The sequence below is a fragment of the Athene noctua genome, chromosome 5 (genome assembly GCF_965140245.1).
Source record: "Athene noctua chromosome 5, bAthNoc1.hap1.1, whole genome shotgun sequence".
Classification (NCBI taxonomy): Eukaryota; Metazoa; Chordata; class Aves; order Strigiformes; family Strigidae; genus Athene; species Athene noctua.
In genome coordinates this window covers 22,645,289-22,661,801 of record NC_134041.1, presented here as the reverse complement: position 1 = coordinate 22,661,801, position 16,513 = coordinate 22,645,289, and the positions used below count along the sequence as shown (strand labels likewise).

Sequence of the window (16,513 nt, the reverse complement as noted above, 5' to 3'; positions counted from 1 at the left end):
TAAAAATGAAATATCGGTTAGAAAGAAGGTCACTGTGCTGTTGTCTCTAAAGCTCGATTGAACATAGCAGAACATATTGTTAGAAAGATGATGAAATTAAGAACATGATTCAGAATTCATAGATTGTAGCAACTTAAAGTAAAACTGTATATCAGTGTTCTTAAGAATCCATTTTAATTTGCAGAATGAAAATAAGCAGAAATTCATGATTTCAAGATGAATATATGAAATCTAATTGCATTTGCATTTCTTATGTATGAGTTAAATTGTTTGTGTATTATTTTAGCTAAGATAAAAGTTATGTTGTTAGGAACAGACACAAGCAATAGAACAATGTTCAGTTCATCCTTGTTGGGAAAAATGAGACATGACTAAAGATATCAGATTAAAGAAACAAGCAAAACAATAACATCAAAGAACAGAGTTAAAGTTACGGAAATCTAATTATATTGATCCATTATCAGGACTTCATAAAGCCTTCAGTTCAGCTAGGGTACTAACCACATAATTAATACCATCAAACTGCATGTTTACTTAAGCATTATGCTGATGATCAACAAGACAATATCTGCTGAGTTTGTCATGTGAATCTGGTATTATTAATCTTGCCTAAAGGATTATCATTGTGGTTTATGCTATCATGCATACTGGTACTAGGAAAGACAGTCATTGTCCCTGAGAAGTTCATAAGCCATTTTAAGAACAACACATAATTTTTGTTTTGGTAAGTGAAATAAAATCAATATATTAAAAAACCCCAAAACAAAGCCACAAGAAAACCCTCAAGTAAAACAGGTGTCTGAATTTGTTTTCCAATAAAAGCAAGAACATCTTAGAACATACCAGTCATGAGGTTCCTTTTCCTACCTAAATAATACTACTGTCTTGAATTTTAAGCTTCTTTGCATTAGAGTGCACAACAATACTAATGCAGAGCCTAAAGAAAGAAATCTATTGGGTATGAATAGGAGAAGTATTGAAGGAAAAAATTAAGGGCTAGTATTCTGGCAAGTTCTGTATCTCTGTGCAAGTGTGCAGAATCCTGGTAGGTATTACAGTACCTATTTCTGTTAGAAAAAGAGAGGCTTGCCCTTTCTTTACCCTAGTAACCTGAGGAGCTGTCCATGAAAACCTGGGAACTTTGTCTTCAAGACTGCTATTACATTGGAAATGATGCCAAGTCCTTTAGACTACTGCAGAGAGACTCTGCTTGTTATGTGACATCTTCACTACTATTTTAACACAGTTTAAAATGTTCTAATGCCTATGACAGAATCTGACTCTTGAGTCAAATTTAGTACATTTAGCTGCAAGTTCCAGTGAACTAAGAAAGATAATAAATTTTATCAAGGAGCATGATTCTGCAAATTTAAATGAAAAGTAGATACTTAAAATAACATTTAAACCTAAGGGACCTGCACTCTGCCTCCACTTCAGTAAAAAACTTTATCTCACAAATACAGTGTCTGCAAAAATGATTTCTGTGAACTTTTCTCTACAGGGATTACATGGCAAACCAGGCCCCAGAGGACAGCGAGGACCAACAGTATGTACTTTTGCTTTGCAATTTAGAGGCTTTCCTATACGAATTGCCTCTACGATACTGTGAAGAATTATTTTAATTTGATTATAATAGCCAATAATTATCATCAAGGGCATCTGTGTTAAATTTCCAGGGTCCAAGAGGCTCAAGAGGTCCCAGAGGTCCCACTGGCAAACCAGGTCCAAAGGTAATGGTCAAGCATACTGTATAGATTGTCTACAGGCTCTTTCTTTCAAATAAAATAGAGGTCTAATCTTCAAACATATTGTCTTTCCTTTCTAGGGTACTGCAGGCAATGATGGTCCTCCTGGCCCACCAGGTGAAAGGGTATGTGGAAGCTATTTATGTACATGTTGGTTTTCCCACTGTGTAGGAGTGTGATTTGAGGGTTGGAGTATTGTTCTGTTTTTAGTTCTCCTTCTCATGTCTTCGCCCTTCTTCAACCAGAGTAACCAGAACTAACAAAAACTCAGTTCCAATGCTGCTTTTCATGAAGTTATGAAGGGGGTAGCTGAAGTTTGCTGAAAGCTTCCTCCATCTGTAGCTTAGTTTTGTACATATAGGACACAGAGGATACATACACACTTTGTATTATATCTAAGCCCTTTGTATATATCCAAGCAAATTACAGTTGTACTTATCAGCTTATCCTCTTAAGAATGCCCCATTTACTGCAGCTTACTGCTTATGAGGTTTGCAAATCAATCAAGCCACCTCCAGAAGCTTCTTTGTTGAAGCAGTCAATTTTTTTTTGTTCTGATCAGTTAAGAATTCCCTTCAACCTACTTTCTGCATGCTTGAGAAATCCTGTTGTGCTTGCTAAAATAAAATTTTCTGCTTGCTATTTTCTTACCAATCAATACATGAATCCAATATACAGTCAGCCCGTTACACAGCAGTATATAGAAAAGCAGTATTAATAAATCAGATTTGTAATAGCAGCACTTGAAAACGAACTCAGTTTAAGTAGACATGCTCTCTGCCAAAGTATTTTTGCAAACTTAAGAAACTTTTCTTTCATAGTCATATTTCATTAAACTGCTAACCTTTTTCATGTAGAGGATCTTTAAATCATTTCTTAGTATCCACCCATAAGTGCCAGTATCTCCAGAAATCTTACTCCTCAGGAGGGAGCTCCTTGTGCATTTTCCCCTGCCCCATAATACCACTTTGTTACACTATTTCCTTGCTGAATACATGCATGTTTGGTGTAACAAAACTGGCAGAACAACAGCAAACTGTTTTTGCTAGAATGACTAAGCAAACTGAAAAAGGCCATAGGATCAGACCACATGGTTTGATTGAGTTGATTACTGGAGATATGGACATCCATAAAAGTAATGATAACAAGAGCATGGTGTGAGTGTGTTCTAGAAATCTCAAATTTTCAGTTTGTGTGTCTGCAGAAAGCAATTAAGGTTAATTTTGTTTGGTTTATCCTTAGCAGTTGCAAGTAGAGTATTAATAAGCATCTGTCTGCTATACACGTGTAAAGGAACGTCTGTATATCTAATGTCACATTTTTCTGCTTAAGGAAAGGATTCCTTTCCTTTTGACTAAAAGCCATTAAAGCATATAACAAAAAAAATAATCCAAGTACACTGGAAAATAAATTTTTAGTTTAATAAAAAACTTTCATACTCATTTTAGCTCTTTCATTCCTGAAGCAGAATATTATTGTACAAGCAGAATATTAACTGTCCAAGAGACTAGCTAGTGAGTAGGACAGTGGTTCTTGCAGTAAGGAGGAGAAGTAGGATAGAACACAAGGAAAGCTGAGGCCTGGAGGACTAGACTGTAGCCAGTATATATGGAAGACAATGTTCCACGGGAGGCTGCAGTAAGAAGTTGAAAGTACCTCTATATCAAGCAAAAGACAGTGTACCAAGTGGAACATGGATGACAGGAGTAAGTAGAAAATTGGGGTGAAATAGGAGTGATGTGCAAGTAAGAGAGAGACACAGCGGCAGGAAGCTGGGATTTAAGAGAGGAATGAGTTAACTAGGATGTTGGATGTAGAGAGCTAGGCACAGTCCAAGAAAAGAACTGTAAATTGTTTTACACTGAGGAGGAATATCAAAGGCAGGCTATGAGAAGGTGAATAGCAGAGCCTCCTGAAGGAGGAGTTTGCTGACAGCTCCAAGAGGTTGTACGGAAGAGAAGCTGTGGGTGGACTGAAAACAGTGAGCAGATCAATCCAAGATGAAGGCATCCCTGGAGAGAAATTGATTAGGGCAAAGAAATGAAGAATTGCAGAGCACCACATCTTATATTGCTTGTGTAATATAAGTGTGAGGTATCTATTTGCTTCCCAATAGGGGTGAATGTCAGCCAAAAAATAAAACTGTCATTTCTACTCCACGGAGACTGTTTCCGGTACCAGACATGTAAACATTAAATAATCTGTACTGTGTGGCTACTGTTAAAATGAAAGTTAATGACAAAAAAGGAAATGTCATTTTGATAACATGCTGTTAGTATTCTAGTGCTTTTTCTCACATAATCTATCAGTCCAACATCTTGAAATCTGCAAGTCATACTGTGAATAAAAAAAAATGCAAATATTTTCTTAAAAAGTCTCAAGATGTGAGGATGAAAGTACAGTGGGAATTTATGAGAAAGAAGGTGAAACTAACAGTAAAACTTTGAGTTGTGTTCTTATAACCCAATTCCCGAGAGGGACCAATTTCTTTCATATATTTTGTACAGTAGCTGAGTCAATTTTAATAGTTTTACTCTATAAAACTCCTCCATTTTTTTTGAAACTTTATGCTTTATGTTATATCCAGAAGCAATTAAGGAAAGGTCATTTGTTCACAGAGACAGCAGAATGAAAAAAAACCCAAACCCTTATGTGGAACATATTTGTGTGTTATAGAGCTTTCAGAAACAACTTTACACCTGTTCTGGAAGAGAAAATAAAAAATGATGAACAGTGCAAGATCACAAAGATTTCTTCCTTTGCCTAGCACTTCTTACTTGACTCAGATTTAGTATTACAGTATAATCAAGGTCTACCCTGGATTAATATTCACTTAAGGGCAAATTCTTCCAGGTTGGGCACAAGGGCTCCTCTCCCACAGCTACATTTCCACACTGTTTCAACTACTGCAGGAGGCAGCCATGCTCTGGAAGTGAGCCTGGGCTCTAATGAATGAGGCTTATGGAACTCAGAAACACTTGGTGCTTTATCAGAGGAGCAAAAGGGTAGCATAATTTGGGAGATGTGGCTTCCTGTTTTGTTTTTTGCATCAAATCAACAATTCTAATATATTTTGACAGCTGATGTCTTAGAAAAAACGCACATCGTATACCAAGTAGAACAGGATAAATTCTAAAGTATTTGACCAGAGTACGTGGCTCTGCTGTGGGACCATGTAGAATAAATAAGGTTTTTCAGGTTGCTACTCTTTAACACACTAAAAACTAACCAGGAAAAATTCTTTTAATAAGCTGAAATAGTCCCTTTCAGCATATCAGCAATAAATTTTAAAAGCTGGCCTCCATTTTGTCTGGTGACAATTTTAGAAACAGTCATGTAAGCTAGTACTTGTGTAAATATCTATCTGTATAGATGTATGTGGACATGTATGTACACATGTATATGTATGTATATATACTTGTACATGTACATGTACATAAACAATGCACTAACTCACATGATCATCTTTAAGTAAATTTGTAAAACGATGGTGCATGAAAATTTTCTCTCTCTGTATATATGTGTATATACAAAACAAAATGTTTGTGCATCATGGGTTTTTTTTCAGCTATCTCAGCTATTTTTCATGATAGCAAGAATGTTGTATTTAGTCCCTGGGAACTCTGGAAAGCTTATTATATTTGGAAGTTTGTACTGTTGTACTTGAAATATTGTCAGAGTGTAAGAACTGCCAAAGATGAATGATGGACTGAAAGTTAAAAAGACCACCAGCCTCTTAATTAATTCCCATGGTTTATGCAACACAGAAAACAGTGTTTCTTACTCGCTGTTGATTCGTACTTTATTATGCACAGTTTCAGGGGTGATATATTAGATATAAGTAGTTTTTCTTTTTTCTTACTGCATTCCTACACAGGCAGTATTGCTTTCAGGAAATCCCCTACAATGTCTATGTATGTGAATTTTTGCTACCAGTATTTATGGCAGTGGAACTGAGGCTTTATACTTATAACCAGACATCATCTGCAGAGATAATATATTTTATAATTGAAAATATTTTTTATAATTGAAGCAAACTTTTCAATTCAGTGTCATGGCAGCTAGAGTAAAACTTTACTTATTTGTTGCCTTTATACTAGGGACCACAAGGGCCTCAGGGACCTGTTGGATTCCCTGGACCAAAGGGACCTCCAGTAAGTATCTTTTTAATCAAGTATGTGCAACAACAGGAATGTTATTTTTCATACAGTGTTTCTGAAGCAAATATTTGAAGATTTATTTAAGGGATGGTTTATGTATAGAGTACAAATATGCTTATTGAGGTCTAAGGCTAAGACAAGAACTCACATATTCAAAGTGATCATTGGTGCAGCTCATATGACATTCAGCATAATATACTAAACTGCAAATCCTCTAGTATGTTGATGCCAATTCCCAGGTGACAAACTGAGTTTAGGCAAAAAATTACTTTGCTAGTGTATATTTTCTTTTAACAACTGATTTGTTGATGTAAAAATGAAGAGGAAGGGGACATTCATTAGTAGCAGAAATGTACAGAAGTAATAGCACATTTGAGCTGCAGCCTGAGCTAGTTATACTGCTCTTCCTGTATGTTTCTGCTTATGTGGAGTAAGTACAAAACCATCAAAGCACCTGTGATTTTTTTCTCGCATGCATTTGTTATTTTATTTCCAATGCCAAAACCTGAAATTTAATCAAATACTCCTGTAATGCTTAGTTTTGTGTTAACTGAGTCATTAAGTAAAGAAAAATGGAAGGGAAGTATGGGGACATTGCATGATTTTTGAATTTACAGAAAGCCATTTTGAACATGCATGCATTTGACAACCTAACAGATATGCTCCAAGCAATTGCTAACAGACATCAGGGAGACCACAAAAGAAAATGTATTATTAAAGTCATAGCTGATATAGGATCAGTTAATCTGTACTGTAGTCTAGAAAAAAACAAAGAGATCAGAGATTCTTACAGCTAATTGTATACTTCTTTTCAGAATTAAGGATGTCTGAGAAATGTTTTGATTTATCTATTTTACAATTTCAGGGGCCACCTGGAAAAGATGGTTTGCCTGGGCACCCAGGACAGCGGGGTGAGACTGTAAGTAAATGTACTCTACTGTGTTAGTGTTGTAAACCTCCAAAGGTCATGACTGTGTGATCAAAACTAAACAAACAGAGACAAGAGAAAAAGGGGGAAGACGCTAGTGTAAGAGGTTACATAGTTTTCTTATGGTAGGTGGGTTAGGCATGAGAAAGCTTTATTTTGTTTCCATGCTATAAAAGTAAGGTTATGCTTTGCTATGCCTGGTTTGTAACATCACAATGAGCTTAAAAAGTCAATAGAAGTAAAAGAAATTAATACTTGGATCTCATTTTTAATAAATATTTGTTAGGCAATTTCTACATAGTTCTTTCCTCACTGAATGCCATGTAACATAAATAATAACATAATAAAAAGTCTCATTAATGGTAAGCAGCTAGGAAACTCAAAAGCCAACTCCTGAAAGTAGGATCAGCATTATTCAACCTGTGAAAAAAACCTTAAATTTTGAAACTATAGCCTATGTAATCCCTATAAGAATCACAATGAGTAAATTCTGACAGCAAAATGAAAAAAAGTAACATGTAACAGTTTCAGTGGAATTATTAAAAAAAACCCTCTCTGCCTTTCTAGTGCCAAAACCTTACTCATATCCCACTGAAATAAAATAAAATTCTTACTCAGATTTTTCAGATCTAGAGAAAGCCATGGATGAATTTAGAGAGAAATTTTCTCAGCATCTAGAATGTGTTTTTGGGTTCCAACTTCACTGGAAATCTGTTAGTGACTACTGAGTCCCTTCCACTGCTGGAAGAGCTTGGAGTAACACATCATTCTGAAAAACTGTGTTTTCTTCTGCTAATACTGTAGTATTGTAATACTTTTCAATGACAGTGGCTTTTTTGTGTGTAAGAGAAACATTAACTACTTCTTTGTTCTTTTTCTTTGCAAGGATTCAAAGACTAGTCTTGTGTACTATAAGAATTAATTTTAATCATTGTTTAGGATGCAGGAATCTCAAAATTGTTCTTTAGTCTTATAAGAAAAAGCAGTTACTATTTTCCCTTTATTCTTATATATTTGAACATGAGCCAGTAATGTGCCATTACGTCAAAGAATGCTTCTAGTATCCTGGGCTGCAGCAGGGGGATATTTCCCTTCTGATCGTCCCTAATGAGACCAGGAGTATTGTGTCCATTTCTGGGCTCCTTAGTGCAAGAGAGAGAGCTGCTGGAGAGGGGCCAGCAGAGGGCCACTGAGATGATTAAGGAACTGGAGCATCTCCCCTGTGAGTAAAGACTGGTAGAGCTGGGACTGTTTAGCCTAGAGAAGAGAAGGCCCAGGTTGAATCTTATCAAAATATATAAATACATCAAGAGAGGGTGTAAAAAAGATGTAGCCAGGCTCCTTTCAGTGGTGCCCAGTGGCAGGACAAGAGGCAATGGGCACCACTGAAACATGGGAGATTCCATCTGAACATCAGTAAACTCTTTTTCACTGTGAGGGTGATCGAGCACTGGAATGGAGAGGTTGCAGAGTCTCCATCCTTGGAGACTCCATCCTTGGAGACTCTGAACATACTCCTGGGAAACCAAGCCATCTGAACATATTCCTGGGAAACCAGCTCTCAGTGGCCCTTCTTGAGCAGGGCAGTTGGACCAAGTGACCTCCAGAGGTCCTTTCCAATCTCAACCATTCTATGATTCTATGATTTCTTGGTTTCACTCATGACTACAAATGAAAAATGCAAAATACAGTGAATCTGTGGACTCTCCTACTGTGTGACATTTTGGACCAGGTCCCCCTGGGTTCAGTCAATACTATGATTCTCTAATTTTGTATCTCCTTTAGGTTTAGCAGGGTTAGACAGATATAAAACTTGAGTAATTTAGGGGTAAATGCAGCTTTTCGTTAGCATTGTTTTGTGCCCTTTGTATGTGTATACTTGAGCCAGAATTATTTTTAAAATATTTTCCCCCATGGGATCTCATGTATATGTTTTTTGTAGAAAAACAGGGGGTTTTTAAAAACAAAAAGTGGACTTTTTTTTCAATGAACACGTCTGTTTCCAATTATTTAAAAATGTATAAATCAGAAAATTTTCATTGCAGTGCCTGGTAAATCAGGATCTTAAGAATTCTGTTTCTTATTTAGGCATATAACTTATTAAAGTTCAGTGATGCATGTGGGCATTATAGCAATTAGAGAATTAGGCTAAGAGACATACTGAAGCTTAACAAATTAGAGACCCAGATTCCCAGATTGTACTCTGCCGCTTGCTTATGGAATAATAAACATAGTTGACTGCAACTGAGGTACGTATTAGAGGAGAAAAGGCTACAACTTTTTCCATCAGTAAGCCATATGCTATTTGAAGAACTGCCATTGTGCTGAGATGCTTGACATAGGAACACTAATATCGTGATAAATACTTTGGAATATAAATGTAGGAATAAACTAGATACTGAAAACCAATATTAAGCTGGTTCCTCCTTAGCAGTGATTATCAGTTTCAGTGATACCAATCTCAGATTGACAGGAGGCATCAGCTGCAGAGATTGTTAGATTATCTGCTGCTATACAAGAATTTAGGGTTTCTGCCTGTGAAAGGATAAAATAGAAATATACTGAATGTTTCATCTATTAGGATTAATCAAGGGCCGCCTTCTCACTACAATAAACTCAGTTTTATTAAATTGTCTTTCATGGAAAATAACAAAAAAAATGGAGGCTAATTAGGCACTTACAAACACATACATGAGACATTAGTGTAAATTTTTTAATACTAAGTATTTTAGATGAACCATCCCAACCCATGGGATGTTCAGGTCATCTTGAGTATTTGCTGCTGAAATTTCCTTATTAATTCTTTTACAAATCTGAATCTGTAGGAATAGATAAGCTGCTGATAAAAGAAAAAAAGCAGAGTAGTAAAACCATCATTAGCTTCAAGAATCATTGAATGTACTGCAAACCTGGGAATACCGGGTCTTCTCAAGATACTTTCAGGAAATGGGTACTATTCTACATTCCTTTGTCTTTCCTTACAATAGGCTTGAGAAGAAGCTTTGACTGTGTAAAGGAAGGGACACATGAATGATTCCAGCTGCAGCAGTTCTGATTTTCAGTCATTAGAGCAAAGGGGTACTTTTGTATTTGTTTTTAATCTGGATCATTTCAGGGGTCTGAGAAAGAGTGCCTAAACAGTTATGGGCCAAACTGACCCATGATAACATCAGAGAGAATCAGATTGAGGAAGGAAAAAAAAGCTTAAACCAGATCTGATGGAATAGGGCAACTGTCAGTGAGACTGTGTCCAGAGGAATGCTGAGCAAGGCCCAACATTTATCAGAAATATGGGCCAGATGGCACTTTTTTTTTTTTACACAGGTGATCAGAGTAGGAGGCAGATACAGGCTGTTAGGCAGGGGTTACTATTTGGAACCCTAGATGTGATACAGCAGTAAATGCACTTGCCTAATTTCATGCAGCAACAGACTTCCATTATTTGAAATAAATAATTTAGCACATTTCAAAGATAGATTAAAAAGTGCTACTATAAAGTGAGGTTGTCAGTCAGCTCATTGACTAGTTTTGAATGAAAATCTGGGGCCACTGATTAGAAAATGAAAATTCTGTAAAATTTGCCAGTGTTCTGAAAAACTGTCCCCAAAACATTTCCTTTCTGTTCTCTGCTTCCCAGTTTTTGTCATCATATCAATTTCTCATTAACTTAATTCTTCTCATGGCATTCATGCGGCCTTTTTTACCATCCCTATACAACCTTAATCTTACCTGAATCTCTATTTCTTTTCATTTTCTTTCTGTCTAAGCTCTCCTTTATCTTTAGTGCCCCTCCAACTTAATCCTCCATCTGTGTCTTTAGAAACCATTTGTGTTTCTGGCTTTATGATTCATAATGTATATATGTAAAAATGTATTTTCAGCTTTTAGCTGCATCAAGTTCACCTAGAGAGATCTGTAAAATTGACTGGAATTTTTACTACTCTACCACCTCAGAGAGATTGGAACTGATAGAGATAAGAAAGATTAATCAATATTTCAATTCTAAGTACACACAGGAAAAAAAGAATTTCTCATTTTCATTTCCTGAAGAGAAGGAATGTGTGACATGGAATTTCTCGTCCTCCTCTTCAGCACAGATATGAATTTTGCTCTTCTATATCTTGTCCTGCATTACATAGTATTCTATGATTATTTCACAGGGGTTTCAAGGAAAAACTGGTCCTCCTGGTCCCGGTGGTGTTGTTGGCCCTCAGGTAAATAATTTCATTTCATAGTTAATTTCATAAGACCCATGTTTAATGGTTATGTTATGACTATGGCAGTTGCTTTTATTGTATTAACAGGACCATATTCATTGTTATATTAACTTTTGTAGCAAATAATGCATAAAAATTTTAGAAAGGTATACTTAGTAATCATCAGTGATTCCACAAAATATGCAGATGTCAGGATTGCCATTCCACTTCTTTTTTTGTGTTTTCTTCAGTGATTATGAAGTTGGTGGTATACAGAAGTCAAGAAGGCAGAGTTCTCTACCATAAAATAGTTTAGAAAGAACAATACAACATGTGACTTTATTGACAGAGGCCAAATTTCAATCACTTTTAGATTGTGGAGAGATTCACTATCAATATTGAATTTGATCTAATATTACTTATTTGCAACAAAATCAAGCATTTGGATAGCATGAGCTTTTTTAGGTAATTCCCTCATTGAAAATTTCCTGCTAGTGAATCTGAAGAGGTATCTTTCAACTCTCATACCTTCCAATTCATATTATTCAGAAAAACAACAGTACAAATAGAGTTTCAAGACAAGCATAGTGCATGGATTTCCCTCCCGTGTCCTTTTTGTAACCTCCTCCCATACGTGGATACTGTGTTTTAAAACTTCATTGCTTAAGGAGCAAGATCAGGATTTCAGGCTTTGGAAGCTGTACAGACGTGTCTGCAAGCAGAATGCAATGCAAGATTTATTTTATAGGACAAAGACATTTTGTAAGTTAGCTTTGCCTGGAGGGAAGGTGAGGAATGTATGCTAACCAATGTAATATTGTTTTGTAACAAATACTCATAACAGCTGGGTATTAAGAATCTCCTCCTCCCTACCCCCAAGACAGTAAATACCTTCAGGTGACTGAAGTTTTACATTTGTTTTAGGGTCCTACTGGTGAAACTGGCCCAATTGGTGAAAGAGGTCATCCAGGTCCTCCTGGTCCACCAGGTGAACAAGGCCTCCCAGGTGCTGCAGGAAAAGAAGGTGCTAAGGTATGATGTGGCTTGATGGAACAAATTGAAAGGGACAGATAAATTGCTGACAGTCTCACATTTCAAATAATTATGCAGAATAAAATCAGAACACATAATATAAAATCACAATTGTCACATTTCACCCAGAAGGATTTTGAACACTAGAAGATTTCAGTTTTAGAGCTGTGTCTGCTTCCATTGAAATAATGAGAATTCTCTTGAGCCAATAACTAGTGTTTTTGTAATAACAAACCCCCCCCAGTTTATGTATACCACACATCCACTATGGAAATATATAGTAATGACATGTTCACACCAAGGTGGAAAATTGTACATTGGCATTTAAAATAGGATGTGTAGCACTGGCTAAAAGGCAGAATTTCACTGACTAAATTTAACTCTTTGCTTATTTTTTGGCCACCATTGGGGCACAAGAAAAATATTACTTATCTAGTTGCTATGTAATTCTATTCAATTTTCCATTTTAAATGGATATTGTAAATTTTTTAAAAATGTAGCCTTAAACATTTTTATGGCTTGCTGTGTTCTTTGCTATTTATATTCTATAACTAATACTGTAGTTTGTCAAAGCTTGTGATAAATTTAACCATATTGATAGACTATTATACTGAAAATCTTAAAAGAATTAGTGGGTGAATAGGTGGCAGCATAACCTTTTTTGTCATTAGTGTAACTACAATCTGGTATTTCGTTTTCATCACTTATTTAGTGACTAATGCAAGAATTTCAAATATTTTTTTTTAAATTAAAATGTAATATGTTTCCAAGGGTGACCCAGGCCCTCAGGGCATTCCTGGCAAAGATGGACCAGCAGGTCTTCGTGGTTTCCCTGGAGAGAGAGGCCTTCCAGGTGCTCAGGTATGGTATAAGCACTATTGTAATTGACATGATGTTTCTAAATACACTAAACAATGGATCAACTCTTTTATTTCATGGAGCCTTCTACTGTGCTTAAAAATGAATGCAAAAGAAAACAGATATCAAGCATCCAGCATTGTTAAATATCATTGGCTATATAAGCAAAAAGGAATTCAAGTTTTTTGTCTTTGGGTTTTTACATTCTTCCTATCACATGTATTGCAAAAATAACTCTTGAACTTTCCAGTGTAAGAGATAAAGAGGTAAGCTTTTTTTTTAATTTTTTTAGGGTCCAGCTGGTCTGAAAGGAGGGGAAGGCCCACAAGGCCCACCTGGTCCAGTTGTAAGTAAACATAATAATTTTATGGAAATATAAACAGTATTACATAGTAACCTTTTTTTATTCTTTACATGCTGTGATGCTTTTATCAACACAGTCTGTAAAAGAGCAGACAGATATATGTCATTCAAAGTGATCAGTAACTATTTTCTACTAATTCTCTATACTAATAAACATTCAAGGAATGTGAAGGTTGTGAATATCTGAAGCCTTCTCTGTTGGTAGATAGGAGATTTACTTGTTTCTCAATACTTGAGATGAAAGAGGTTTTCCATAGTGGAAAATTTATGGATAGTGGACTTATGCTGTTGTGGTGTGTCAACCTCAGCTGGATGCCAGGTGCCCACCAAACTGCTCTATCACTCCTCAACTGTACAGAAGGAGAAAAAATATGACAAAAGGCTCGTAGGTCAAGATAAGGACACAGAGATCACTCACCAATTACTGTTACGGGCAAAACAGACTCAGCTTGGGGAAATTAATTTAATTTATTATCAATCAAACCAAAGTAGGATAATGAGAAATAAAAAACAAACCTTAGAACACCTTCCGCCCAACCATCCATTCTTCCTGGGCTAAACTTCACTCAGAAATTCTCTACCTCCTCCTCCCCGAGTGGCGCAGAGGAACAGGGAATAGGGATTGCAGCCAGTTCTCTCTGACACTCCTTTCTTCTCACACTCTTCTCCTGCTCCAGCATGGGGTCCCACACACAAGAGTAAATCCTCCATGAACTTCTCCAACATGGGTCCTTCCCACAGGCTGTAGTTCTTCATGAACAGCTCCAGTGTGGGTCCCTTCCATGGAGTGCAGTCCTTCAGGAACAGACTGCTCCAGAGTCGGTCCCCCACAGGGTCACAAGTACTGCCAGTGAACCTGCCCCAGTGTCGGCTTCTCTCTCCATAGGGCCACAGGTCCTGCCAGGAGCCTGCTCCAGCATGGTCCCCTGGGGTCCCAGACTCCTTCAAGCATCCACCTGCTCTGGCGTGGGCTCTTCCCTGGGCTGCAAGTGGAGATCTGCTCCATGGTGAATCTCCATGGGTGCAGGGCACGGCTGCACCACGGGCTGCAGGGGAATCTCTCTCCAGCACCTGGAGCACCTCCTCCCCTACTTCTGCACTGACCTTGGTGTCTGCAGAGGCGTTACTCTCACATATTCTCTCTGGCTACTCTTGTGCAGCAGTTCTTTCCCCCTTCTTAAATATGCCATCACAGAGGTGCTACCACCAATGCTGATGGGCTCAGCCTTGGCCAGCAGTGGGTCCATCTTGGAGCTGGCTGGCATTGGCTCTGTCAAAGACAGGGAAAGCTTCTGTCTTCTCACAGAAGCCATCCCTACAGCCTCCACACTACCAAAACCTTGCCATCCAAATCCAATACAGCTTTATTCCCTATGTACAACTGCAGTTCACTCATAGAGTTGACCCACATAATGTTAAAAATGCTGCAGGTGTCCTGCATAGCCTGTTAGCTTTTAAATATGTGGCATCACTACATTTTTGCCCTTTTTACTGCGTCTGATAATTTGAACCATATACTAGACTATGTGTAAGTTTTCATTAATTTTTATCTCATTGAGAAACAGATTCTTTCTGTTTAGATTGGGATAACAGAATGTTTCATACATAAAGAATAGAAATGATAAATATTCTACTCATCTTCATTAATTTTTGTATAGTTGGGAAATGTCACATAGCCTATTTCTTTCCACCACTATTTTACAATTTTTATTTATTTGCTATCTTAAAAAAAAAAAAAAATAAAATGAAGACGGTCCTCTCAGAATCTATTGAGATTTTTCACTCAGATTTTGGAGACCTCAGCATACTTAAAGAAAGGAACACATCTTAACTCTGTTTTGAAGTGCTTTGAAAATGATACAGAGAATGATACAGCAGCAGGCATACTATACCATTATTTCTGCCACAGTATCTACATTGAAAACAATATTTTTCAATGAAAGTTAAGATTTGAGAATGTATGATAAGCACTGTAAAAACAGAATCTTATTTTGGAAAATAGTAACATGCACCTTGCAATCTCCTGTTGAAATCCATGGGAAAATAAGTCATACAAGAATATAAGAATGGCTTATTAACAATACCATTTTATGAATGTGTAAAGAAATTATACATTATAAAATTACTTGAGAATTTTAGAAGTTGACCAAACCCAACCACTGCTTTGAAGACTTTATCTTTACTGTACTTCCATACTGTACTATAGACCATGCCTATAGATAGGATCAGTGAAACTGTTACAATGTTTGCTTGGCTAATAACAGCTATGTAAAATCGTCTCAACATTTTAAACTCAACATAGACATAAATATGTATTTGCCAGCTTTCTGTTTTGCTGTAGCTGTTTTTTTCTTTATGATTATGACAGAAAAGCAGTGATAAGTACTCAGTCCTCAAAAGCAGTATATTATTCTCCCTTGAGTATTGTGACTAGGCTTTTTCTAGATGGTCCTGTGCTCAAAAGTTGTTTACATTTAGATTTTTGTTTTGTGCTTAGACATCTACTATTTATACATTTCCTACCTCGTTCATTTCAGTTTCTGGTAGTTATCCGCTGAAAGGTATTTGAAGTTGGATATGCTTAGTCACCTATTCTCTGTTGTCATTTTTTATGCAAGGAGGTTCTACAGGTACACAGTGGTATTCAAAACATGGTTCAGTTATTCCCATATGTGTATTGTGCACATTTTGACAGTCATCTTGTCAATTTATTTCTTTCATTCAGTGCAACTGAAACAAAAAATAGTCAGCACAGCTATTCCTAGACAAAAAAGTAATAGAGGAGCTGATATTCTCTGTATTTCAACAATAAAGCTCTCATGTCCCTGCAATTCATATTGAGATTAGAATGCATTAAACAAGGAGGGAAAAAATCCCACATATTGTAAAGGTTCATGTTTTTAGATTATTTCTACATTATTGGAAAAGATCTGCTGTAGCACACTTTTAAGCTTCTTGATTCCTTAATACTTGGTACTTGAATTCTTAATTATTGAATCCTTAATGCCTCTAAGCTTGTGTTCTTTAAATCGAGAACTTGGATTTGTGATTTACAGTTCTTCTTAATATCATGCATTACGTATATATTCCCAAAAGGCACCAAAACAAGGTACGAGGGAATGGAATGGAAGCTAGTAGGGAGAGTCAAAAGGGATACCATCCTGCCCCATCTGAAGAACCTGAACTGTTAGAAGAAAAGATTAATCAAACTCAAGAAAGCACAGACCAGAA

The 16,513-nt window shown here is 36.6% G+C and overlaps 1 protein-coding gene across 5 annotated transcripts in view; it reads left to right on the top strand.

Annotated features, from left to right (window-relative positions):
• The window catches only part of COL11A1 (collagen type XI alpha 1 chain), a 169,484-nt gene that overhangs the window by 97,566 nt on the left and 55,405 nt on the right, over positions 1-16,513 (top strand). For all 5 annotated transcript variants that reach the window (XM_074906694.1, XM_074906695.1, XM_074906693.1 and 2 more), the window contains 9 exons: positions 1,502-1,546; positions 1,677-1,730; positions 1,826-1,870; positions 5,846-5,899; positions 6,771-6,824; positions 10,994-11,047; positions 11,954-12,061; positions 12,833-12,922; positions 13,212-13,265. In XM_074906694.1, coding sequence (XP_074762795.1) covers positions 1,502-1,546; positions 1,677-1,730; positions 1,826-1,870; positions 5,846-5,899; positions 6,771-6,824; positions 10,994-11,047; positions 11,954-12,061; positions 12,833-12,922; positions 13,212-13,265 — 558 coding nt within the window. The remainder of the gene's footprint in view (positions 1-1,501; positions 1,547-1,676; positions 1,731-1,825; positions 1,871-5,845; positions 5,900-6,770; positions 6,825-10,993; positions 11,048-11,953; positions 12,062-12,832; positions 12,923-13,211; positions 13,266-16,513) is intronic.